A 26,637-nucleotide genomic window follows, 5' to 3' on the forward strand; every position below is an offset into this window, starting at 1 on the left:
TCAGGGTGTGGTGGTGCATACCTTTAATCCTAGCACTCCAGAGACAGGCAGGCAGATCTCTGTGAGTGGGAGGCCAACCTGATCTACATAGGAAGTTTTAGGACAGCCAGGGAGCCCTTATCTAAAATAATAGTAGTAATAACAACAATAATAACAATAATGGGTAAATATATTGGTAATATATTGTTTATGATCTAATAAAGCCACTGGAGATCAGAATGGAAAGCCAGCCATACTAGTTAACTATAGAAACTGGGTGGTGGTGGCATACACCTTTAATCACAGGACTCCGGAGACAGAGGCAAATGGGTTTCTCTGAGTTCAAGGCCACCCAGGGCTACATGAGAATGAATCAGTCTAAAAGAGAAACAGAGCTCACACCTTTGATCCCAGCACTAGAGGTATATAAAAGACAGGAGCCCAGTGTCTCATGCTATAGTCTGAGATTTAGTTCCCAGTCACAGGAAAAACGGAATCTCCAATTCAGCCTTGGTAGAGATAAGAGCTACTGGCTGGCTGCTTTGCTTCTCTGATCTTCAACTTGAACCCCAATATCTGCCTCTGGGTTTTTTTTATTATTCATGCTACAAATAAAACTAACAGGGACATTTCTCAGTGGTTAAGAACACTTGCTGCTCATCCAGGGGACCCAAATTCAGTTTGTAACACCCATGCCGGCAGCTTACAACCACCTATAATCCTGGCTCCAGAAGGCACGATGCCTTCTTCTGACCTCTGTGAGCATGCAGGCATGCATACGAGTACAAGAGCATGCTTGGTCTCACGCATGCATTTAAACAAAAACAGCCTACATGTATTTCCCACCATGCAGAACATTTCACACTCTCTAGACTCAAACCTGGGAAGTGTCTTTCGCTCTATAATGAACATCTTTTCCAAGCCAGGCAGTACTGTCCTTGATTTTCTCTAGAGTACTTACAAAGTATTCTAAAATCACTCACTCTTTCTACACTCAGGAATCAACTCTCAAGGAACGTGAAAGGGAACTGGATAAAAGAGTCTTATTTCAATAACAAACTAGAAAAAAATAAGAGTAATTATAATATAGTAATGACAGTGTGTTAGAAAGATCAACGTGTGTGCTGCAGAATCCACCCTGTGGCAACCCCCCCCCCCAACACCTTGATTGACTATTCTGAGATACATCACAAACCCAAAGCTGCTCCTCATCAGTAAAATGGCAACAGCTAAGTACTCCTCGGGGCTTTAAAACACATTAAATACACCAGCACTACTGACATACCCAGCACACAGCCTAACAGAGTAACCTAACAACGGGCCTAGCAAGCTGCTCATGGCTCCCACCTCTGATGGGAGATGTCATTCTGTATGTTTCTCATACTGGTTAATAATAAAGCACTGTTGGCCAATAGGAAAGGAAGATAGGAGGGACTAGGAGACAAGGAGGAAATAGGAAGTAGTAAGGAGGAGTCAAGATGGAGAGTCTGAAGAAAGCAGTATGCCGCCGGCTCCCCGGTAAGAGAAATACATAGATCAGCAGAAATGGGTTAATAATTAAGGCAGAGCTAGCCGATAAGAAACAAGTAAACAGGGCCAACAGTATTGTATCGAATACAGAATCTCTGTGTGTTATTTGGGGCTGGCGCGGCGGCGGGACAAGACCGGGCGGCAACAGGCGGAAAAACAGTACACATTACACACCTCGGCTCCTGGGAGTCTCTTTCAGCACAGTTAGATTCATACATGGGGTGCTGATTAGTTAGAACCTGGCTTCACATCACCACTCAAGGCATATACTGGACACTGATTCGGCCGTGCTCCTCTGCTTTAAGTCACCACTGTCCTCCATCCTCTTCACACTCCAGTCTGCTCTAGACTCCCCCATGTTCTCTCCCTAACCACCTGTGGAAACTCACAAACATCGCTGCGATAGTAATAAAGGTGAACTGCATTTCCTTCCCATGGTGGATGGAGTACGCATCATACCAACTCTATGAGAAAGCAGTGTGCATCCCACCAACTAATAACTGTGATCCAGCATCTGTTCACCAGCTTCTCCACGTGCCCTAAGGCTTATCTGAGAGTCAATCAACTTTACTAGGAAACAATCAACAAGAATACATGGTTGAGCAGATGTGTGCCCTCCTCCAACTGTAATTCTGAACTCTATATCACGATACAAAAGGGGCAGCATGAGCGTACATATACATGGCCATCCTGTCTACACACTGTAAACTCAGTAAGAGTGGGAGGACCGAACACGTGGATCCATAAAACAACTGTACCATTTGGTCAGCCGCCACATCCCAGTGTCTGATGTAGTGTCGACCACATATGGCTCTGAGTGGTTGTCCAGTTAACGAGATTCACCACGCACAACAGAACAGTACTCACATGCATGTAACTGAAATTCATTCCCCAAATAAGGATGATGCTAGGAGAAGAAATTACGGTAGTAGGGCATGCTACATCTTGACTGACTCTCTGCCTACACCTCCCAGAATCCTTCTCATCTCCTAGACCCACCTATCATGCTGACCTATTGGCCAGCAGTGTTTTATTCATCAACCAATAAGACAAATATACATATAGAAGACATCCCCATCAGCTGTCTTCTGACCTCCATGTGCACCATGGCACACACCTACACACACACACACACACACACACACACACACACGAGAGAGAGAGAGAGAGAGAAACAAATAGAGGTAATTAAGAAAAAAAATACTATCTCAATCTTTGCCATGTGCTCAGATGCACTATCCAGCACTCAATAAAGTTAATGAGATAACCAAAAAAAGAGAAAAAAAAAATCACCCATAGTCAAGTGCAATGCCATCAAAGCTACCCAGAGTTTAACCATCAATCAAGACTTTAAATGGTGACTCTAACGGTAAAATAACTGATTCATAGGGCAGTGGAATATGGTCAGCACATATGAATCCCTGGAGAACTTCAACACAGATGTACATGACAGAGAAAAATCAGCCAAATGGTGACTAAATTGGTTTTGGTTTTTGTGTTGTTTTTTATGTGTGTTGCCCAGCATATGTACGTGTGTGCACGTGCACATGCGCACACAATGTACGTGCATGGTGCCCCTAGGGGCCAGAAGAGGTTATAAGACTCCCTGGCACTGAAGTTCCTGGGAGCTGTGAACCTCTATGTAGGTGCTGGGAATTAAACCAAGGATCTCTAGAAGAGCAGTCAGCATTCTTAACCATCAAGCCAACTCTCCAGCACCTAAACTGTTAGTTAATGATTATCACAGTTTAAAAACTCCTTCTGGGCAAGGCATGGCAGTGCAAACCTTTACACCCAGCACGCAGGAGGCAGGAAGATGTCTGGGAGTTTGAGACAAGACTGACCTACACAGGGAGCGCCAGGACAGCAGGACAGCCAGAAATACATACAGAGACCCTGTCTCAAAAAAAAAAAAAAAAAAAAAAAAATCCTTCTATCTTTCTCTAAGCTTGGGTACAATAAAGAATAATAAATTAACTCAAATAATTACAGTTATTTATTAACTGAAAAAAAAACAGGGCATCTGTACAATAATAGCTCACTATTTGACACATGGCCAACTGTAGTCCCTATTGGATAAGAGGTGATGATGTAAAAGAAACATTTAAAAAGAGACTGGCTAGACTAATGATTACATAGTGGGCACATATACCGAAGCCACAATACCTCTATATAAGTAAGGTACTACTATTTGTCAATTAAAGCGAACACAAATTCTAAAACAATGTAATGGCCATGGATTTCCAAAAATCAATAAAGTGCTAGGCAGGGTGGCACACACAGCTGTAATCTCAACACTGGAAAGGCAGGGGCAAACTGGAGGCTAGCCTGGTCTACACAGTAAGTTCCAGGCCAGCCAGGAAGGGCTTGTCTCAGGCAAATGAAATGGCTGTGGAGGGACATCTTCACAGGACTACTAGAAAGAAAATCCACCTGGCCCACATGCCTTCTAAAGAAGGCCAAGCAGAGGAGGCATCTCAAAAACGAACCTTCCCAGACACCCGTCTCCACCTCCAGACACACCCTGCATCGCTGAATCAGTGTCTAACAATCCCCAGGAGCTCAGTGCCCCTTTTTCTCCTCCTTTGACCTACAATGCAAACCCCCAGGGTGGACTCGTGGCTGATTAACCTCTGCACTGCTTGTGCCTACATTTGCTGCGAACGACAGTAACAGGGTTTTAATTAATATACGGTTGGTGCACATGAGAATGACTGCCATGACCACACTGGAGAGCTGAGATGGAAGCCGAAGACACGGGATTGACTGGAGCCCAGAAGTTAGTTAACAGGAAACCTACAAACTGAAGATGAAGTTAAAAACAAACAAACAAACAAACCCTCCTAAGAATGCCGTTAGCCTGAAGGTAGTGGCCAGGGCATCAGCAGCACAGAGCACACACATGCACACATAAAACACCTACACATAAAATGTCAGAATAGGGCTGGAGAGAGGGCTTAGCCGTTAAAGGCTAGGCTCACAACCAAAACTATAAAATGTCAGAGCAGTGAAGTCACTGTTTCCTAGTATTTCTATTTATTCAGAGAAAATGTCTGAGTAAGAAAAATAAACTCTGAAGGAAAGCCTTGTGCTAACTACCTGGGATATATATTATAATCGGAAAACTTCAAAGGTGACGCATTTAGGCAGAGAAATTAAAGCTATGAGAGACTGGAGATGAAAGGGGACTCTGGCCAGAATTTCGTGCATGAGAAAAGAAGTCCAAACGTCATCACAGAATGGGTGATGAGCTCATCATGCACAGTAGAAGTGGCCAGCAAAAATAGGGACACATGACAAGCAGGAGGACACTAGTAAGGCAAGTCCCCTCACCCACACAGAGGCTGGGTTCTCTCCAGCTAAAGTGAATATGGAACAGTGGAGTGAACAAAGAGGTACTGGCGGTTTAGAGGAAAGAAAAGTTATTTCTAAAACCAGAACAAAATCAAAGGGAACCACGTATCTGTTTTTCGGCCCTCGAGTGTCATGCTTCCGTATGCCCAGGAACTAGAGAGAGGTAGTTGAGTCCAGGAAGTCTCCCTCCACAGGACCCTCCCCTAAAATCCAGCCGTAAGAGCACCACCACACTGAAGCAAGTGTGTACAATGTAGACCTATCAACCGTCTAAGGAATTTAACAAGTCTTTGTGCCTCAAACGTAAAGAGTCTAACCCCAGGTCATACCGCAGAGTAATCACCAGTTTTGCACTGTTACTAGTTACTAGTGTTACTAGAGTTAAGAGAACTCTAAGACATTCACAATAACTGGGGTATTTCATGCACTGTGTATGTCCCATGCTGCTAAAGTAGTAACACACAGGAAGCTCCTGGCTTTTATGCAGAATCTGAAAGGCATGCTACTACCGAAGAAAGTCATTCTTAAAGGCAGGTTATTGGGCGGCTTTCTTCCGCTTGCTTTCTCTCACCCGTTCCTGGAGGAGCTCCACAACTTGCTGCACACAGTCGTTGACGTCACAGGAGTCCGTTTTCAGCACCAGCTCCGGGGCCTCTGGTTTTTCATACTCAGAATCAATCCCAGTGAAGCCTTTGAAGGACAGCGGACAGCAGAGGTGGGCAGAAACGTAATGGGTTATTTCATCGGTATCAGACTGCACGGAAGCTACCGCTCACGCCTCCATGGTACTGATGCCTGTCTCGGGAGACTTCTCATTAAACTTGACCTCTTCCTTCCACATACAGCCTAGTCTCATTACTCATTGTAGCTATGTTCAATAAAGTTGTCACAAATACTAATGAAGCAAACATTGAATCATGTCTCCTGGGTGGAACGCAAGGTCAAGTTCCTGCCAGCCTCGGGTGTCATGGGCATTTCTGTCTGAAGGCAACTTATCGAACATGATTGATTCATTTACACCGACCTCAGAGCCACAGCACAGCTCAGCTAGAATGAAACCAATGCACGCCTCCCCTCTGAGACCTCTCCCAGCATCCTTGCAATCAGACACTCAGGGCCAGGAAAATGGCTCAGAGAGTAAAGGAGCTTGCCACCAAGCCTAACAACCTGAGTTCAAAGCCTAGGGCCCATGTGGTGGAAGGAGAGAGTGAACTCCTACAGTTGTCCTCTGGCTTATACACACATGCCTGGTGATAAGTGTAACAAAAAACATAGTACTACTACACAGCATTTTCAATACTGGGCGTCATTTTAAATATCACACACACACATAAAAATAAGCATGGGAATGTGAAATAGCTAATCCGCTCTCTTGCCCACTGTCAACAATTACTCCAAGCAGGCAGCCAGTTCTCTCTGAGTCAAGAAGCTGCCATCTTAATAGATGAGAGGTATGACAGGCAGTAGCCTCATCAATGAGCTGAGCCCCCAAGCAGGGAGATCTGCCATCAGCTTTGCTCACAAGACTAGACATCACCAGGGCAGGCTGAATTTGCCTCAGCTGTTTATTCTCAGGCCCAAATACAGAAGAAAAATGGGTAACAGATATTCTCCTTTCCAATTTCCTTTTACCTTCCTAGGCCCAAATCTAGAATTCACAGCTCCTGCAATGGTCCCAGGCTATTTATTGTACCTTGTTAGGAAGGCAAGCGAGTTACCTGCATGAATCATCCCTAAAGAATATTCATGCATGGTATAAGCTATCTTCAATGTTTTATTAATGCAATATGTCCTGTTTCCAGGATTGCCAACAGAATGAACACAACTCGTATCAAACATAGCAGCAGGTGGGCTCTCTGATTCCCCTTCAATAACAAATGTAGCACACAAGGCTGTGAACAGCCCATGAGCCCTAAGCTAGGTGTAGGTATGCATGTTTTCATGGAATCGGATATGTTAATTCAAACCCAACGGTCTTAGAGAAGTTGACTAAAGAGCCATGTCAAGCACTATGACATGAAAACAGGACACTCTCCTTCCATTGGGCATATTTCCCCAATAGCTATGGGACATCCTACACTTTCATGCCCCAACAAAGACTAGAGGTAGAGATGGCTGGCAACCCACTTTCAGACACCTAATTCTATGACGCGGGTTTCAGCACTACCTCTCAAAGCCCCAGCTCTGTGCTGTGAGCAGAAGTCTACAGCCAGCAAAGGTCACAAGGTCACAATCCCAGGTACTGCTGCTAAGCCTGACAGTGGGAAGAATAGAAGAACCAACTGTGCTCCTCAACCAGTCCCAAGTCATTACTCACTCCCAGTTTCTTAGCCAAGAGCATCAGCCCTGGGGGCTGGAGAGATGGAGCACTGTAAGAGCATACAGTGATCTTGCAAAGGACCAGGGTTCGGTTCCTAGCACCCATGTCAAGTGGCTTTCAACTGCCTGGAACTCTAGCTCCAGAGGATTAAATGCCTCTAGCTTCCTGCACCTGCACTGACGAGACAGACACACAGACATAAATACAATTTAATTTTTTTAAAAGAAAGGACCATCAGACCCATACCCAATAGCATGAAGTATCTAGACAAAGAGAAACTGAAGAGAATGTCCCTTGCCTTTTATTTCTCCTGCCCGTGCTTTCTTGTAGAGCCCCTTGACGTCCCTCTGTTCACAAACATGCAGAGGAGCATCGACAAAAACTTCAAAGAAAGGTAAGCTTGCACCCTCGTGAATCTGCCTGGCATTGTTGCGATCCTTCAGGAAAAAAAGAAAAGAGCAAGTGATCAATAAAAAGTGAACAATAAAAAGTTAGATGTACCGGCATCAAAGACAAATGAAAAGGACTCTGTACCTGAGTTTGTTTATGTGTGTGTGTGTGTGTGTGTTTATCTATGTATATGTGTATGTATGTGTATGTGTATGTATATATATATATATTTGCATATGAGAGTGAGTATGTGTATATGTATATGTGTGTGTATATATATTTGCAAATGAGAGAGTGCGTGTGTGTGTGTGTGTGTGTGTGTGTGTGTGCGCGCGCGCGCACATGCGTGCATGCGTGCGTGTGCGGTAAGTTTGAAATGACTTTGCCTTACCAACTTTGCTAGACTTCAGGATGTTTTAATAACAGGTTTTACGTACACTGGACTTATTTTTTAAAAAAAAAATCACAGAATATAATTTTTTAAGTTATTTGGACTCCAAGGGTATAATAAAATTGGATTTAGCCTCAAAACACAGGCCAATATTTAACTACGTGCTTTGCCTGATACGACACTTTCAGTTACACAATCTGTACCAGGTAGCACAAAAGCTACACACCTGCGTGTAAGGGGATATAAAGCTTGTGATGCACACTAAGCCAGCGTCTGCAAACAGCTTCGCGACCTCCGCAATGCGTCGAACATTCTCTTCTCTGTCCTCAGGACTGAAGCCAAGGTTTTTATTGAGACCCTGACGGATGTTGTCACCATCCAAAGTGTAGCATGGGATGCCATGGCAGACCAGGTATTCCTCCAGTGCCATGCTCACGGTCGTCTTCCCTGCCCCAGACAATCCTAGAGGGAACAGTCCAAACAGATCCCACCTGTGAAGTTAGAGCCAGGAGTCCACTACTCACAGCATCAGGGTCTCAGAAACACTCTTGGCCATTATTTCTCTAAGAGTGGCCTTTTATCTACTCAAAACATCTATAAGCATCTAGAGTTTATGTTTTGAGGGGAAATGGGGGTGTTCTTCACAAGCATTTATCTTTGATAACTTAAATAACCCAGAAATCGCCAGTCACCAATAATATCCAAAAATTATTAAACCAATTTTAGTGCCATGGTTGCTTAGGTATATTTACTTTGTCCCTGTTAACACTATTGAAAGATACATGGCTATATTTTTATAGACAAATGCCACATTATATATGGTAAGGGAAGAGAAAGGAAGGAGGAAAGTCAATGCGGTAACCATGAAGCTACCTCCATATTCCAGCATCGTGCCGCTCATGGAACACAATAGAAAGAACTATCTAGAAGTCAATTCACAATATAATTAACCTATCCTGATTCCATTCACTCTCCTCCCCAACCATGTTTATTCACTAAATGACTAAGAGAAAGAAAGAAAACATTTATATTCTAATACCTCACCAACTTGAAGACTGCAATTACAGACCAAAGTCAAGAGAACGCTAAGACAAAAGATGAATATGGAAGTCTAATATGCCAATGATCTAGAACAAAATCATGGCAGCACACTGTCACTCAGAAGTGTAAGTGGTCAATAAGAAAAACTCATATTTAAAAACTCATACTTAAAAAAGGAAGTGTAAGTGGCTTGCAGGAGAGCAAGATGGCTGTCATCTCCTGCATGACTGATTTTGGTTGATGTGCTACAAAGGTTCTAGGAACTAATATACCAACATTTTTCAAGAAAGTATCAAAGTACAACCTGGTCAATAAATGTCCCCAGAAAAAGTAAACAAAAGTGTTTCATATTCAGGGTGTATCCTAGAGAAGCTACTGAACTTCAAGAAAGTAATCTCTTAAATTGTGGTTTTGTTGCTGATGGCTCTGCAGCATTTGCATACATGGGGAGAGCAGTGTGACACCCTGGCACGTGGGTGAACAGCCTCCTGCCAGCCACTGCAGATTGGTTTCTATGCAGTGGTTTATGGAATTTGGGAAGGAGAGGCTCCCTCCATCTGCCACAATGTTACCACAAAGTTTGAGGAAGAAGCCAGAAGAAATCTTCATGGAATGTGGACTTCAGTTTCCTAGGAAAAGCAAGCCATGCGTTCCCTGCACCTCATGGAATACTGCCAGTATTCCCACAGAAGGACAGAGCTCGCTTTTGGCACCCCTACCTCATGGATCCTGCCACTGTCCTTTTGGTGGCTCCTTTGTGCACACTGGCACCTGTGTACCCACACCCCTGTTCTGCTTCAAGTCACCCACTAAGATGTCACTCAGTGTCTTGTTGTTGCTGTTGTTTTGACACAATCTTGCTACACAGTCCAGGGTGATGCTGAACTCCCTATGTAGCTCAGGCTGCCTTCAAAGCAGAGGCAATCCCCACCTCAGCCTCCCAAGATCTGGTACTCCAGGCATGCACCACCACAACCACTCATTTCTCGCTTCACCATACCTGTCAGCCAAACCGTGCAACCACGAAAGCCACCTCTGGTCCCCACCACCTGACCTCTCTTGTTCCTGCTGACATGGTGAGCTTGGTAGGTGACATTAGTTGCTCTCTGCATCCCCTAGAAAAGGAGAAAATGAAAAAAGAATTCTGGTTCACACAAGTCCTCTAAAATGTCAACATGTATTCCTTGTAAACATGCAATCAGTATTCTGCATTGTTGAGGGATAAGCCTTCTGTACAATGTGAAGATGTGTCACTCTGGTAGGTTTAATTAAAAGCTGAATGGCCAGTCACTAGGCAGGATTTCCAGGCACAGAGGATGCTGGGAAAAAGAAGGCAGAGAGACAGAGCAAGCAGGATGGGCGCTACAGTGAGTAGGTGATAAAGCCACAGGCAGAAAGTAAGTTAATAGAAATGGGTTAAAGCTATAAGAGCTAGTTAGAAGCAAGCCTAAGCTATTGGCCAAGCTTTCATAATTAATAATAAGTCTCCATGTCATTACTGGGGAGCCAATGGTACTGATGAAAAGTCCGACTACACTGTGTAAGATGTCAAAAGCAAGGAAAAGCTAAAACAGCTAATGCTTTCATTTCCTTTTACACACTTTTATACTGTTTTGCATTTAGCATCTTCTATTTACCAGCCAACTTAATCCTCTCAGCAACCCAACGACATGGGTACTCTTACTACTATAGTTTTATGGAAGGTGTTGAGCCTGAGAAAAGTTATTAAACAATTTGCCCAAGATCTCATAACTAGAAGTAGAATCTGGAATATTCCAGCCCTCATTGTTTCCACAAACTTATTTAGTCAACCATTCATTCAACTAGTTATTACTGAGATCCATCTAGTATGTCAAGTAAATAGCCTCCACCTTTGATAAGCTTATATTTCACTGGATAATCAAGCCACTAAGACTGTCTTATTAAGACAATACTAGGACACACCACATTGAAAAGAAAGCAGAGCAGGAGAGAAGGGAAAGTGTGGGGTGAGGGCTTCCTTTGGTAGAATGATAAAGACAGCAGCTCCAAGGGAGGGGGAAGGGTCTCACTCACTCGCATGGGAATTCACCCAACAGCACCAACTGAAAACTGATGTTCCCGCATTATGTGCTCCAGGCACCCACCCCTGCCAAACTCAACAGACAATGTGTGGGTTTAATTCTGGACTGGCTATCCTGCCCCTGTGGTTTGTATGTGTGCCTGGATCTATCTCTACAGCCTTACAGTGTGTTCTGAAATCAAGCAGTGTGACATCTCCTGGTCGGTTCTCTTCTGCTAAGACAGCTCTAGTTATCTGAGACTTTCTGAAGTCCTTTACCAACTTTCTAAGAGGTTATTCTAGCTCTGTGAGAAAAGGAGCTAGTGGAATATTTTTAATCATGACAATTTTTGTAGTAATTTCATGCATGCATGCAGTGTATTTAGAGCATACCCACCCTACCCTAATATCCCCTCCAACTCCTCACAACTACCACCATCCATCTTCACCAGATCTTCAACCATGTGCGTAAATGGTACTTGGTTCTTAAACTCCCCAACCGCCCTCCCGCCACACCGCTTCAGCGAGTTCCCTTTCTTCGCCCAGTTAACATGGCTTCTGCTTTGCTGGTGCCTGGAATTGTCACCCTCCCTTAAGATCTCTTCCTTCTCTCTTATGATCATTTTCTAGTTTTGTAAACTATACACACACATGCAAACAAATTTTAAGTTTAGGTGCAAGAGGAAATATGCAGTATTTGTCTTATTTGAGACTGTCTTATTTTACTTAGAGATAATGATTCAGCTCTGTCCATTTTCCTGCAAATTTAAGAGTGGCGCTTTTTTTTTTTTTTTTTTTTTTTTTTGTGGCTGCATAAAATCCCGTTGTTTATATGAACACTTTGTTCATCCACTCATCTGCTGGTGAACACCTAGACTGGTTCCAATTCCTGACTATTGCAAATAGTACAGCTATGCCCACAATGTCCAATATCTATGCGGTATCCTGACTCCTGACTCAGGATCCGAAACTCTATAATCAAGAGCGGTGTGGTATTGTGTGATATAAAGTGTGTCTGGTGATGAGAAGGCAGAGCTAGCCAGTAGTTAACCACCTAAGCTGGGCGGTGGTGGCTCTTAACTTTAATCCCAGCACTCTGGAGCTGGCGACCGGAAGTGATTAGGTGGGGTAGAGACAGGATCTCGGCCTCTTTGGACAGAGGAACGAGGCAGGTAGGAAGCAACTGGCAGCTGTTCTCAGTTCTCTGATCATCCATGTTTTTACCCCACCTCCTGACTCCTGATTTTTTTTTTTTGATTGATTAAGATTAATTAGTTTAACCCTTCAGTGTGTTGGCTAGTTTTGTGTCAATTTAATACAACCTAGTGTCATTTAAGAAGGGGAAACCTCATCTGAAAAAAAATGGCTCCTTATAATGCCAGACTGTATCCACATCTGTCGAGCATTTTCTTAATTAGTAGTTGGGTGGGAAGTAACAGTCCATTGTGAGTGGTACCATAGTGAGTTGCTGGTGGTCCTGGGTTCTATAAGAAAGCAGGCTGAGCATCCCAGTAGGCAGTACTCCTCCATGCCTTCTGCATCAGCTCCTGCCTCCAAGATCCTACCCTGATAGACTTCCTTTGATGATAGCATGGATACCCTTTCCTCCCCAAGTTGCCTTTGGTGGTGTTTCATTACAACAAACAGAAACTCTTAACTAAAATGGTTAGTGGTACAGCAGAGCCATATGGTAGTTTTATCTTCAGAATGCTGAGGAACCTCCAAACTGACTTCCACAGTGGCCACACACCTTAACCTTCCTACTAGTGAATGACGGCTCCTCTTTATGAAGTCCCTGCCATCAATGTTCTTACCTGTTTTCTCCTTTTGCTATTTGGGGACAGGGTTGACTTTGGTTTTATCTTTTTGAAACACTTACTATGAAAGCCCTGTGTGGCCTGAAACTCACTATACAGACCTGGTGTGTCTCAAATTCAGAGATTCACCTGCCTCTGCCTTGCAAGTGCTGGGATTAGTGGTGAACACCAGCAACCTGTCTGATACACTGCTGGCAAACACTGCTCTGTAGCCTCTCTTCACCCTAGCGACATGTCCTCTGCCATGCAGAATCTTCATTTTTACATGATTTTCTTTTGAGTGTGGGAGTGCAAACATTTGACACTGTGCACATACAGGGGTCGGAGGACCTTGCGGAAACCGGTCCCACTCTATGGGTTCCAGGATCAAACTCAGGACATCAAGCTTGCCACCAAGTTCCCTTTAACCACCGAGCCACCTTGGCAGCCCACAGAATCCTACTGATATGACCCAGTTTGTCGATTCTTACGATCACTTCCTGTGCCACGAGTTCAGGAAACACTGGTTTATACTTTCTCTTGAAATATCTCGTCTACATTTCCTGTAGCAATTCCACAGTTGCAGGTCTTCTAGGAGGGTCTCTGATCCATTCTGAACTGACTTTATGTGAGGTCAGAGGAGGGTCTAGTTTCCATTAATTGTTCTCCTGTGGAAACAGTGTCAGAGGATACCTTGTTCTCTAACGTATAGTTTTCAGTTGTGTGAAGCATTAGGTGCTGTGACTGGGTTTTCCTTCGGGTCTCCAATTCTCTCCCACTGCTCTGCAGATGTGTTCATGTGTCAAGCCCAGCCAATAAACTGTTACTCTGGCTCTGTAATATAATATGAGCTCAGGTGTTATGTCACCTCCAGCACTACTCCGAGGACAGCTTTAGCTACTTCTGGGCACTCTGCTTCCCTGTGAACTTTGACTGTTTTCTCTAGTTCTGTGAAGAATGTCACTGAGATTCTATAATGACTGTGCTAAACCCCTACCTTGCTCTCTCACTAATACAGCCATCTTCACTGTTCCTGCCTATCCATGAGCAAGGGGGCTATTTCCGCCTTCCAGTGTCTTCTTCACTCTTCACTATCTTTCTAGAGTTTCACTGTTGAGGACTTTCACCTCCTAAGTTATTTACTCCTACAGTTGCTTTGTTTGAGGGTGCTATTGTGAAATGCAGATTTCCCCTCCCCACCCCACCAACTCTCCAATTTCTCAGTGAGTTCTTTCTTTAGTTTTTCAAGACAGGGTTTCTCTGTGTAGCCCTGGCTGTCCTGGAACTCACTCTGTAGACAGGGTGGCCTCGAACCTGGAGATCCAGCTGCCTCTGTCTCCACAGTTCTGGGATTAAAAGAGTATGCCAACATATCTAGCTTCCAGTTCATTGTTGATATATAAAAGATGCTTTTTTCAATGTTGATTTTGTATGTTGTTACTGTGTTGGAAATACCTGCTCTGTTTTCTGATGGGGTCTTTAGGGTCTTTTAAGGACTGTGTGGTCTACAAACAAGAATAATTTGACTTTTTTCTATTTGTATCCCTTTTGTTTATTTTTCTTGGCTTGCTGCTCAAACTAATAATGTTTCAAGCAAAATGTTAAGACTGGAGAGTGGGTACCTTTGTCTCATTCCAGAATTTACAGGCAATGCTGTTAGTTTTTCTCCACTCAGGAGAATGCTGGCCATAGGGCTATTATATACTGACTTTATAATCCTGCCGTTCCTAATTTGAGATCATTCATAACGAAGAGATGCTAGCTTAATGACAATGGCCTGTTCTGTACCAACTGAGGATCACTGGTTTAGGTTCTGAAGTCTATATGCTAGCTGCACTTAGTGATTTGTAGAAGAACACTGTATCTGTAAAGCAAAAACAACAACCTGGTCATAGTATGTGAAGGCCTTCATATCATCTCTGATCGGATTTGATAAGAATTTCATTGAAAATGTTCTCATCTGTTTATCAGATTTTCTACAAATTTTCTTTCTCAGTTATGTTTGTTCTGACCTTGGATTTGAGGGAAGAGAAGTCATGATTCATGCGTCAGGGCTCCAGTCTATCTTACAGAACAATTCGTAGAATGATGGCAAATTCTTCTTTAAAGACTGGGTGGTACCTAGAGTCCCCACTCCAGTGGCCAGAGCTCAGGCTGGGCACACGCCCACCACAGGTATCCCTGACAATGGCTAGACCTGCCCTCTGCCACCCCCTGACCTGTAAGGGAAACGGGGCCTACAGACTGGAAACCAGGCTCCTCTGTCCATCAGTAATACTCCCTTCTCGGCTGCTCCTCCCCACCTTTACATATAAACTTTCTGGATCACATTTGCATAGAAAATAAAAGTGTTTAAAAAAAAAAAATAATTGGGCAGTAACTCTATCCAGACTAAGCTTTGTCGGGAGGCTTTTTACCACTGCTTTAAGCTCACTTTCTGTTAAGGAGATGTTACGCTGCTTAGATCTTCTTGACTAGCCATTAGAAACACCTACCTGGAGATGACAGTGGGGTACCAAAATCACCACTACTGCCCTATCAAGACCTACCTGACTCTTTATGCACACTAGCGTTTCTGAGACTGTGAGTCCCGATGTTTGGTGTGGTATCCTGATAATGTGGCAAGCTTTGATTCTAGGCTGCAGAATCCCACATGGTGCCAGGGCAGACTTGGAGGCCACTCACGGGTACCAACCGGGACACTGCAGCTGCGGGAACTTAACCAGTGCTGGCTTTCACTAGGCGGAGCTCTGTGTTAGTCTAAGGCTACGTCAGGTAGTCACCCCTCCTCGTCCAAAGCAGATGGTGCCTCTCTCCAAGCTGTGCTGTCCGGAGGGGGAGAGGGTGACGTACATAACACAAAATCATCTCCCTGCCTTATGGATTTATCTGTCCTCGCTTATATGCTGTACGAATGCGCTACGATGCCTCACCTGGATTCCCTGGCTCTTGAAGGCGATTGTGTATAGTGTTGTTAATCTTTTACCAGAGAACAAACACTTGGAACTTTGGCTATCTTGCTGATGTCCACCAATAACCACATTTTTTATCTTTTTGAGACGGGATATGTACACCAGGCTGGCAGTGAACTCACTAGGTAACTAAGGATGGTATCCATCTCCCAAATGCTGAGATGATAGATACAAGCCTCCATAAGTATATGTGAGTGTATCTATGCGTGTGTGCCCTGTGTGTGCCCTGTGTGTGCCCTGTGTGTGCCCTGTGTGTGCAGGTACCTGCAGAGACAAGGAGAGAGCATTAGATTCCCCGGAGCTGGAGTTACAGGCAGTTGTAAAACACCCAATGTGGGTGCTGGGAACCAAACCTGGGTCCTCTGGGAGAGAACTGAGCTCTCCTAAACAGCCAGCATCCCTCCAGCCAGACACTATTCCTTTTAAGACTTTTTATTTATTATGTGTACAGTGTACTGCCTCCATACATGCCTACAGGCCAGAGGAGGGTACCAGATCTCATTATAGACGGTTGCGATGACCTCCACATGGTTGCTGGGAATTGAACTCCGGATCTTTGCAAGGGCAGGAAGTGCTCGTAACCACTGAGCCATCTCTCCAGCCCCCCAACACTATTTTTAAGTCTCCACCCAGACATCTAGCTCCACACTCTGCTCCAGCTGCCCTGCTGTGTGGAGGCGCCTGGAGGCAGGGCTATCTTCCCACTCTCGCTTTCACTACCATGTGCCGGAAAGGCATCTCCTGCCCAACTGACTTTTACTGCTCACTGCCTTGAGGTATGAAACCTTCAGGGGTCAAAGGGACAACTTGACAATTCTTTTAATACGCGTACCACAAGAGCTACACCCTTCTTCCACTAATACCACTGATGGATATATTTCCAATGAAACGATGCTACATACATTGAGTCATTACTTATGAAAATCTCTACTATGGGGAAGTGGACTTATTTCCTGAGGAAACAAAGCTTGGCAGCTGTGCACTTCATGCCTGAAACGGTTCCAGATGCTGACACTGGCCTCTGTGGGAAGCACAGCACATGTCTAGTGTGCTCCCAGCCCTGTAGGGAAGGAAGCGAGGGTCTCGACTTATCCGTGAAGACTGCTACCAGCCTCTGTTCACCAAACCGGATCCACTTGCTCATTTCCTCCTGAGATGTTTCCGGGTCACTTTGTTCCTCAACATTTCGTCCTGAGATGTTTCCAGGTCACTTTGCTCCTCGACGAGAAGTAACCCGATTCTAATGTGTTTCAATTTGTTTTGTTCCTATGAAGTATTTCTTGCTTTCTCTACTAAATTGAGCTCAACTGTATAAAAATTACCCAACAAACTATAAACTGCTGAAGTTACAGAGGAGAGAAAATATAAGACACATAAAGACTATGTTACTCCATCACTAAAAAGGATCCACCCTGCTGATTTCTTGTCTACTACACTGAAAACAAATCTAGCAGGAAACGATGGTAGTCTGGGCATAAGAAACTTTTTTTTTGTTTACATATATTTGATATTTCTCATATTTAAAAATAAATCAGATGCCAGGAATGGCAATACACACACCTGTAATTCCAGCACGAGGAGGTGGAGGCAAAAAGTTGGGCATTTAAGGCAAGCCTCAGCTACATAGCAAGTTTGAGACCAGCATGAACTGTATCAGACCTTATCAAAACAAGCAAACTGATAATAAGTAACAATTAAAATAAATAAATCTGAATCCAATATGGCCAAATAAAGACACCCATACCTCATCCCCAGGGAAGAACCAAAATCATAAGACAAATGAATAGCTTCGATTTCAATTAAGTGACTGAAGAGGAACTCAGGAATTCAGCCAGGTAGAGCTGGGAACCCAGGAAGGCATAGGGTGGCGGACAGAAAACAGAACCTAAGGTAAAAGGAAATGGATGAAGAGAACCCATCATCAGGATGCCAGCAATCGTAGCCATGGGGCGGTTTCACAGGCATCACAGGTTTGAACACAGCTGGAAGGGCTGCCTGGAGTCCTCTGTCAACCTCTGCTTTAGAAAAGCCCCTCCCACTGTTTGCCTACTCCACCTCCAAAGCCACTACTGCTCGCTGCCAGGCTGAAATGAAGCGGCTGCTGAAGTATACACTTCTTAGGTATGGAAGCTTCTACATCTCGACATCCCTGGTGTTACTTGAGTTTCTAAGATGAAAGTGTGGGTCCGACAACCCTAGCAAGCTAGGCTTCATCACCCACCATCAATATACCAATTAAAGATGGAAAAGGGTGTCTATTCACTGTGGCCACACGGGAAGAGAAACAAAAGGTCCAGTGACCTCTGAGTCTATCCTCTGGGTGCTAACATGACATCAGGGATCAAATAAAGAGCAGGAGGCACACATAAGCTAATAGGTCCTGGTCACAATATCTAGCAGCAGCATTGGCCTCTACCCAATAGCCGTCAGTAGCATCATCACCCACAGCATCCCTCAAAAACAACCAAAATATCTCCAGAATTGCTAACCACCCTAAAGGTGGTGAAAATCTCACCTGGCTGAGAAATTCAAAGTGACAGAAACAGACAGGGCACTTACTGACACTTCAAATGTACAGAAGCAACCTGCAGAGAAAGGCCAGCCAGCACAGCTAGACACCCTGCTACGCTGCCCAAAAACAAAACTGCAAAATAGTCACTGCCTCTTGTCCTGGAAGAAAGCAAAAATTCACAAATATGCAAATACATAGACAAGAACAATAAAAACAGAAAACACACAGTGATTACAAGGCTAGACCTAGACCTCCAGCAGATAGAATGTTCTACACTGTGGTGATCATAAACTAGACATGTGTCTAGTACAACTAAGGAATGAGTTTATTTTATTTAACAATAAAGCTGTCACGTGTGGCTAATGGCTACGCACTAAACAACATAGACCTTCTAGTCTTTACCACCATCTTGTTAAACATTAGTCAGCTTTCCGTTATTACAACAAGATATAAAAACAGACTCATAGATTCAGGAGTTTCAGGTCATGGTCCCTGGGCCCCGCTGCTTTGGGGACTGTTGTGAGGCAAAATCTTGTGACGGTGAGTACATGAGGGGCAAGATGCTCACCACGTGGCAGCTGCGAAGTGACAGGAAGTGGGCAGGATTCCAATCGCCCCTTCAAGAATGTCCCCAAAGACCAGACTTCTCCCACCAGAACCTTTAAAAGGTTCTCCCACCTACCAATAGCACATGGGCTTGTAACCAGCCCTTACCACGTGGCCTCTGGAGGGTATTTATACAAGCCCTACTAGGCAGTATGCCTCTTAGTAGAATGTGAGCTTTCCCTATCCGCTAAGCACTTCCTGTAGTATCAGCTCCCACACCTTCAGGGTAGGATGACCAACACCTGTCCCAGACTACATGGAGGACAATGTCTTACGTGTGCCATCTCAGCCTGGGTCACTCTGTACCATCTTAGTCTTCCCCCACCTGCAGACTGGGCCGCTGGCCTTCTATGAAAGGAATCTAACAACACAGAAGAACAGACTGGCAACTGTGAAATTGGTGAAAGGGAGAATTGTCTTAGTAATTTCTTTGCCTGTTTGTCTCCCAAGTAGAAGGTAAAATCCACCAGAGCAGAATTCCTTTTGGCCCGTCTTCCTATGCACACCCAGGATGTGCATATACAAAGCAGGTATTAAATACTTGATTAATAAATAATAGCAAGAACAGGACTCACGTGCCAGGAACTGTAGAGCCTTAACTTTTAACTAATTAAACCTCAGTGCCCTTGACATATGCATGATTTAGCCTGATGCTGATGGTTGTTTAATAACACAGGGGAGTTAAGGGAATGTGCTCACAATCGTGCAGATGGTTAAGGGTCAGAACTGCAATCTGAATCCTACCATACACACCATTCATTCCCTTACTTAAACAGACGAGGGATTTCTATTCTCAGAAGCACCTAGGTTACTCTATACTCTACCCTTCTCCCCTTCCTGCCACTTAAGAGCTCAGTAGATACAAAACATCTCTAATGAAATATGTACACACAGACAGGATAGCAGTACCACATGCAAAGCTATGTGAGCAATTCAACCCAGAAGCAAGTCAGTATGTAAGAGGTCCACATGGCAACACACTTAAGGCAAAATAGCCCCAGTCTCTGAAGATCCCAGTCTTCATTAAGGGGCTGTCGGCTAAGCGTGTAAGATGTAAAAAGGAAGTTGTGCTGAGCTACAGGAGTATGGGGAGAGATGGGAGAAGAAAGCAGAAAACCCGGAAAGAGACTATCTACCCTTCAGAATCTCATCCTGGGTTTCAGACCTGTATCTGGGAAAAACAAGATGACCAGCTTGTACAACCCATCCCACCATAAAGCTAACCTGAGCAGGGCAGTCAGCTGGACATGATTCTAGAAAAAGGTGATACCTGAGTCCCAAATGAGTGACCCCAAATGACACATTACAAAGGGCAGATGGAGACTGACCCCATGCAAGAAGACTGCATCACCTAAGACAGTATTCATTACATTTCAAGATGACATACAAGGGGCCCCTGTGGAAAACAGGACTCTTGGCTATTCTTTACCACACCTGTTGGCATGTGGACATCTGAACAAAGCACTTCCTACGACCGTGACACTACATTTTCCTATTTCTTACTTAGGGGCTTCCATGAACCCACTTCTTTTACACATTTCCTAGCAGAAGACTAGAATCTGTTCTCAATACATTAATTAACATCCTTTCTATGTCCTACTCAAATTAGCCATCAGGTCTTTACTTCTAGCCTAACCTAATCCAATACCTGTAACAACAATGTGCACAGGTCCCAGAGGGCAAAGATGCAAAATACCTACCTTAAACTAAGATGTGTGATAAATGCAAAACACCCTATAGATCCTAACGTAGAAAATAAGCAGAACACCAGTAATTTTACACTGATTACAAATGAGTCTATATGTATATGGAAGAAACATATTAAATGAAAATATTTGGGCTACATCGGGCTAAACAAAATATATTATTGACATTTATTTTATACTTTTCAATTATTTTAATGTGGTCTTTAATTTGATGTTATTGTTGTTACATAGGTGGTTCAATTTCTCCTAGACAGAATTACTCCACGAAGTATTTCAACTGAGGCTGTCCTTTGAATACAGGCTTAAAATGCCAATTGACACCTTAATAACTCAACACCTCAATTGCTTCATTAATAAAATAGAAATACTAAGTGTGATAACTGAGTTCTGGGACAGCAGATGTCCACCGTCATATACAATCAGGGTCCTAACTTTTCAACCATCTTCTCAGATCAAACCTCAGGACCATCTTCTGTCGGTTCTCTCCGTTTCATCCCCTCGGTCTAGCCTGGTCTCCCCTGTCTTTTCTTTGTTCCTTACACCCTGCTATCCCTCTGTTCACACTGGATCAACCAGTGACAAAACCCCCTGAACTCACACTGCACTGCCAGGCATGCTCCCAGCCCGCCTGACCCTCACTGTCGTGCAGCCAATGCTTGCATTTCTTCTGCAAACCAGCCTTCCTGGATTAGCACTTCTGTGTAACGGGAACAGTGTGCAGCTTCCTTACACTGTCACCGTCCCTGGATTGAAGTGCGCTGGAGGTTATTCACTCACAGAGAGAAAAGACAAAGTTCAGGAAGTTACAAATTCTAGCTCCATTCAAAATTCCCTACAAAAACCACCCTGCTCCACCCCAGCTTTATCTCTGCTGCCCAACAAAAACTCCCTGCAGTTGTCAAGCCAGTCTCCACTCAAGAGATGCAATGGTTCCCACCCACCTCAGAAATATGAGGTCCTCCATAAACTTATTAAATCACCTGGGGCCAAACTAACCTTGCTTCTAACCTGCAATAAAACTGTCTTCATGGTCCATGAAAACATATCAGGGGATAAATGCCACTTACAATCAGTTGCCATGGGCAACTAAAAGGTAAACACTAAGCCCCACATTTTTTTATATCCATGTTTAGCACGGATGGCTACACACTAATTTAGCAAACAGTGTAATATATAAATGACTTGGGGCTGGAAAGTTGGCTCAGAGATTAAGAGGACTTGTTCTTGCAGATGATCTGTGTTCAATTCCCAGCACACCCACAGGGTGGCTCACAACCATCTGTAACTCCAGTCTGTGGGGATCCAACACTCCCTTCTGACATCATTGAACACCGGGCACACACATAGTGCATACACATACAGGCAGACACACAAAAGGATAAAATAATTTTAAATAAATAAATGACATAGACAATGTTACTGAAATTACTTTTTTAAAACACTCCAATTTAATCAACCTTCTTATCTACCCATAAAATACCTGTTGCAATGTTCCATCGCCCTCCCAGGTTCATATCTTCTCTACCCATAAAAACAGTCCTGCAAAGGATACACTGTTGCATCCTCAGTGACCTCAGACTCAAGACTGCCCAACTGACAAATGTCAAGGCTGGGACTAGAGCCCATGCCAGAAGTCCAGGTCTCCTTCCAACATCCTGACCTCCCTTTTATCTCCGTCCCTTCTCGCCTTCTAAGAAGTTAAGGAAAAGAATGAAAGGAGACAGTAAGAATTCTTGATCCTGTCAGCAGACAGGGTAAATTAATGACTTCAAAAAAACATTTGCCTGAAAACGGTTTTTTCCTTCCCCCTGACTTGCCAAGGGCAAGCGATGATTTGCAACACTGAATTTAAACCTCACGATCCTGTTAGCTGTGGAATTAAAAAAAAAAAAAAAAATCCATCTAAGCCTAAAACCAGTGCCTTTGCAGCCTCCAAAGTTGGATGGTCTCCACCTTCCCGCTTACCATCTCAGCTTCTGCCACCAATGAGTAACTACAGAAGGAAAGGACCTCCTGAGGGTACAGTACTTGGCCAACCAGGCCAACTGGCACTCGCTAAGCTAATCAATGTTAGAAGCCATTAATCTTCCCACACCTAACTGTCACCATGACTCGAGTCTTTAAAAGTATGTCTCTGTCAGGCATTCCGGTTTAAAACAGAGACACAAAGAGCCTCAGTTCGGAGCAGTCCGGATTCATGAATGGCCACATTGTTGGGTACGCTGTAAGCACACTGCAACTCAGAAATGTAAAGACGTGGACACCGACCCAAACCCGGCCCAAGCCCACGGGCAGAGCCGACAAAACCAGGACCATGCAGAGGCGCCTTCCTCCGTCTCCGCCGCAGCCCTCGGTCTCTCTAGCCGAGGAGACAGCTCCCGGCCGGGGCTCGCCTCGGCGGGCCGCTGCCGCCTGCGTCCCCGCCCCCGGCTCCTGCAGGATGCACCGGCAGCCCGCGGTTCCCACAGCCGCCCCCGCTGCTCGCGCTCCCGCCTGCGGCCTCCACTCACCCAGTTCTGCGCGTTATTGCTCAGCTTGACTTTCTTGCACAGACTCCCAGGGATCTCCATGGCTGCGAAGCGCGGATGCCCAGCTGCTGAGCGAACGAGCGCCCGGGAGCTGAGCCGGAGCGGAGAGGCCGGAGGCGGGGCGGGGCAGAGAGAAGGGGCGGGGCCTACGCGCGGGGCTCTGGGCGCGCGCTGACGTGCGCCGTGGATAGGGCTCGCCTCCGCCGGGGCCCGGCGTCTCTGCGGCGTGGAGGGCGGAGCGAAGCGGGAAGCGCGGGGATCTGAGCCTCAACGTCCAATCACCAGGGGCGATGCATGAAGCTCCGCCTTTACCCAGGGAAGGGGCGGGGCCTGAGGGTTACTGGGGGAACCCCCCCTCCGGATGCTGAGCTTGCGCAGTGAGCAGGCAGGCGCGCTGCTTGCACAGGGGCGTAGGAGGCGCCCCGGGCGGAGGCTGTTTGGGGAAGAAGCTGACGTGGACTCTTGCTGCTGTCTAGCTTTTCTTCCGCTAGCCCAGCCTATGGCTTCCACAGGCCCAATTTGTGCACTTGTCAACCAGGTCGCTTTCCAAAAATGTTTCCAAAAGGACCTTGCAAAAGGAAGAATGAGTTTCGTGAAAAGCTGGTTCTCGTGTTGCTCAACGCTCTAAATTGCTACTCGGTGCACACTGTTTTAAAAGGAAATTCCCCATCTTTTGGCATCAATAGTTTCTCATCCAGGATTGCAAAGTATTTGTAAGGTGCCCCCTTCGCTTCTTAGAGATCCCCACTTCCTACTAGGATGTTTCTACGCTGTGTTTGTCGCCACTGACTAGCCCCGAAGGAGCTTCTCTCTAGTACTTGCTACTTGTAGAGGACTGAAATCCAAGTCCCCGGGTAAGCAAGGCAGAGTGATCACCAATAGAGGACATTTTCAACCTCATCTATTCCAAAACCAGTTCATAAAGGAATGAGGCTGACAGTCCCTCCTGCCCATCCCCATAACCTTCCGCTCCTGTTCCACAGTCGTCCAAACAGCAGTCCTTCACTCTGCTCTGATAACCACACACAAACATGCACACTGACCATCAACACGTGAGGCTTGCTGGCCTTGCCTCTTGCTAGCCGATCAGCTTCTATTTGTTCACCCCATTGACAAGATCTCAAATTAATCCCTCCCCCCGCATCTAGCCATAATCATCACACACACACACACACACACACACACACACACACACACGTGCAACATATACTGCCCTCTACTTACTCCCCCACCACCCTCTCCATTCCCAATAATGCGTCAGGCTGTTACTTATAAAATGCAATTCTTGTCTTGTTCCTCCACCACCTAAAATGCCAATGTTTCCTTTTAGCTCTACGTAGAGAATTCTTAATCTGAGGGTCTGGATGTAGGACTGAATTTCAATACAACTATAAATTCGGCCAGTAACAGTAGCATAAGACTGAAAGAGGACTCCAAAATAAGGTCAACAATAAACAGAAAAAATGTGTGTAACGGCCCAACAATGTGTATTTATGAAAATGTCATAATAAAGTTTCTTTTGTATGCATCTAAAAATTAATTATTTTCTTTTTAAAAGATTCCGAGCTTCACATGAAAAAAAAAAAAAAAAACAGAGGAAAACAAAGTGCCACCTCTGGAGGTAGCCATTTCTCAGAGTCCATCCTGTGTGAGAGAAATTGTTCTTAGATACAATCTGAGCCCTGGGAGTACTCACTGATTGTAAGCTGGTCCAAGAATGTCACAATTAGAAGACTAATAGGACAACCACAAGATAAAGAGACAATGAGTGTGTTTCTAAACGTAATTTAAAAACTAGCTATCCCTGGGAGATGCTGTTGAACCAACTCTGTTTCTCTGTAGATGAGTGTTTTGCCAGCACATGTGATTGCCCGCTATTTGGGTGACTGATGCCTGTAGAGCCCCTAGGAGGGCATCAAATCCCTTGGAACTGTACAGACAATTGGGAGCTGCCATGTGAGTTCTGGGAATCGAACCCAGGTTCTCTGGAAGGGCAACAAATGCTCTTAAGTGCTGAGCCAACTCTCCAGCCTGCCAACTGATTTTCTAAAACTCGTAAGGGAGAAAAGAAAACACAGGTATCACTCCAAACTCAGAAATTGCAAAAGTAACAAAGATTTACTTAGGGTCATCAGAGCCTGAGGTTGGGAGATAGAGTTCAAATAGTTCTGAATCATTGTTCTGAGGAAGGCAGTGTGAGAGCTTAGTGCAGGTTATTGAATTCCAAGAAGGCTGGCAAAGGGGAGACAAAATAATGTAAAAACAGAATGAAAGTGTCCATAAAGCAAGAGCCAGATAAACTCTTGATATGTAAGTTGCGTCACTGAGCCCAATACAACTGTCAAATCGTTGTGGTCACCACAGACATCTGCACAGGATGGAGGTGACTAAAACTCATATCCTGGGCAGTAGTTTGAAAATCGGTGAGTCCTGCTTCCTAATGGGCTCTCAGATCCATTTTTTAAACCTCTTTCAATAGAGCTTTGGTCAGAATTATCCACTTAACCAAAAGGACACCTGAGAAGTTCCCTTTCCTGCTAATAAAGTAGCCTGGCCTTAATTCATCCCAGTTGTTTGGAAGCCCTGTGAATACTTTGCCAAGGTTTTTCACTTGGACAAGGGGGAGCACAACCTCCTTCCGGGCGCGTTTCTCCTCAGACCCTTTTAAAGGGTGTCTCCCTGACTCTCTGAGCTTCCTACACTGATCTTACTCTTGTAAGTCCTTGGAGACCACTCTGTGCGGGGGTGTGGGGGTGGGGGGGTGGCTCTCCCTCCCTCCCTCCCTGTTGTGCCTCCTCCGGCTCCCAGCTCCATCTCAGGCAGAGCTGAGCCCTAACCTGGCTCCTCCTCCCTGGACAATGTCTCCGGATGTAATAAGCTGCAGCAAGAACAGGTCTTCATTTCTTTTCCCAGTGTTACTGGAGTTTTAAAGCAAAACCTCAGCTCCTGTAGCCCCAGTGGGTGAGGCTCGGCCCTCTGTCTCACCTGCAACAATACACCAGTTTAAGACATAAGTGATGCTGAAAAGCAAAGGAGATTAAGTCAGTGTGGCACATTGAGAAGGAGAACGTGTAAAAGGTTGCGATGACCCCAAGTTTTCTCTTTAGGACAGTGATATGAGCTTCAAGTTCAAACAGAGGAAGCGTTGGGGGCAGGACAGAAGATGAATGTGTATTTCAGCTAAGTGTGGTCTGGGTGATCATTATCTCAGTTCTGGTTCTGCAAGGGGACAGAAGCAGTTCTTGGTGCCTGAAGGGAACAATCTCTGGTACCCATGAGATGATTACTCTGGCTCCAGGGTAGTGTCTACCCATCATAATTATGTTTTTTACATGCGGTATGTGACGTGTCCTTTGATGCTCTACTGTTTGAAGGCAGGGCTTAAATGAGTTCACCAGACCCAGGATAAATGATAAATGGGTGTTTTATTGGGGAAGAACTTACATAGATAAGAGTAAAGAACCGCTCCAC

The 26,637-nt window shown here is 44.9% G+C and overlaps 1 protein-coding gene across 1 annotated transcript in view; it reads right to left on the reverse strand.

The window, feature by feature from the left end:
- Positions 1-23,243, reverse strand: part of Papss1 (3'-phosphoadenosine 5'-phosphosulfate synthase 1) — a 66,907-nt gene extending 43,664 nt beyond the window's left edge. The window contains exons 1-5 of the mRNA XM_051185490.1: positions 23,149-23,243; positions 10,006-10,120; positions 8,191-8,426; positions 7,482-7,620; positions 5,435-5,553 (exon numbers count right to left, since the gene is read on the reverse strand). Coding sequence (XP_051041447.1) covers positions 5,435-5,553; positions 7,482-7,620; positions 8,191-8,426; positions 10,006-10,120; positions 23,149-23,208 — 669 coding nt within the window. The 5' untranslated portion in view covers positions 23,209-23,243. The remainder of the gene's footprint in view (positions 1-5,434; positions 5,554-7,481; positions 7,621-8,190; positions 8,427-10,005; positions 10,121-23,148) is intronic.
- Between the last annotated feature and the right edge of the window lie 3,394 nt (positions 23,244-26,637).

The sequence above is a fragment of the Phodopus roborovskii genome, unplaced genomic scaffold (genome assembly GCF_943737965.1).
Source record: "Phodopus roborovskii unplaced genomic scaffold, PHOROB, whole genome shotgun sequence".
NCBI classification, from domain to species: domain Eukaryota; kingdom Metazoa; phylum Chordata; class Mammalia; order Rodentia; family Cricetidae; genus Phodopus; species Phodopus roborovskii.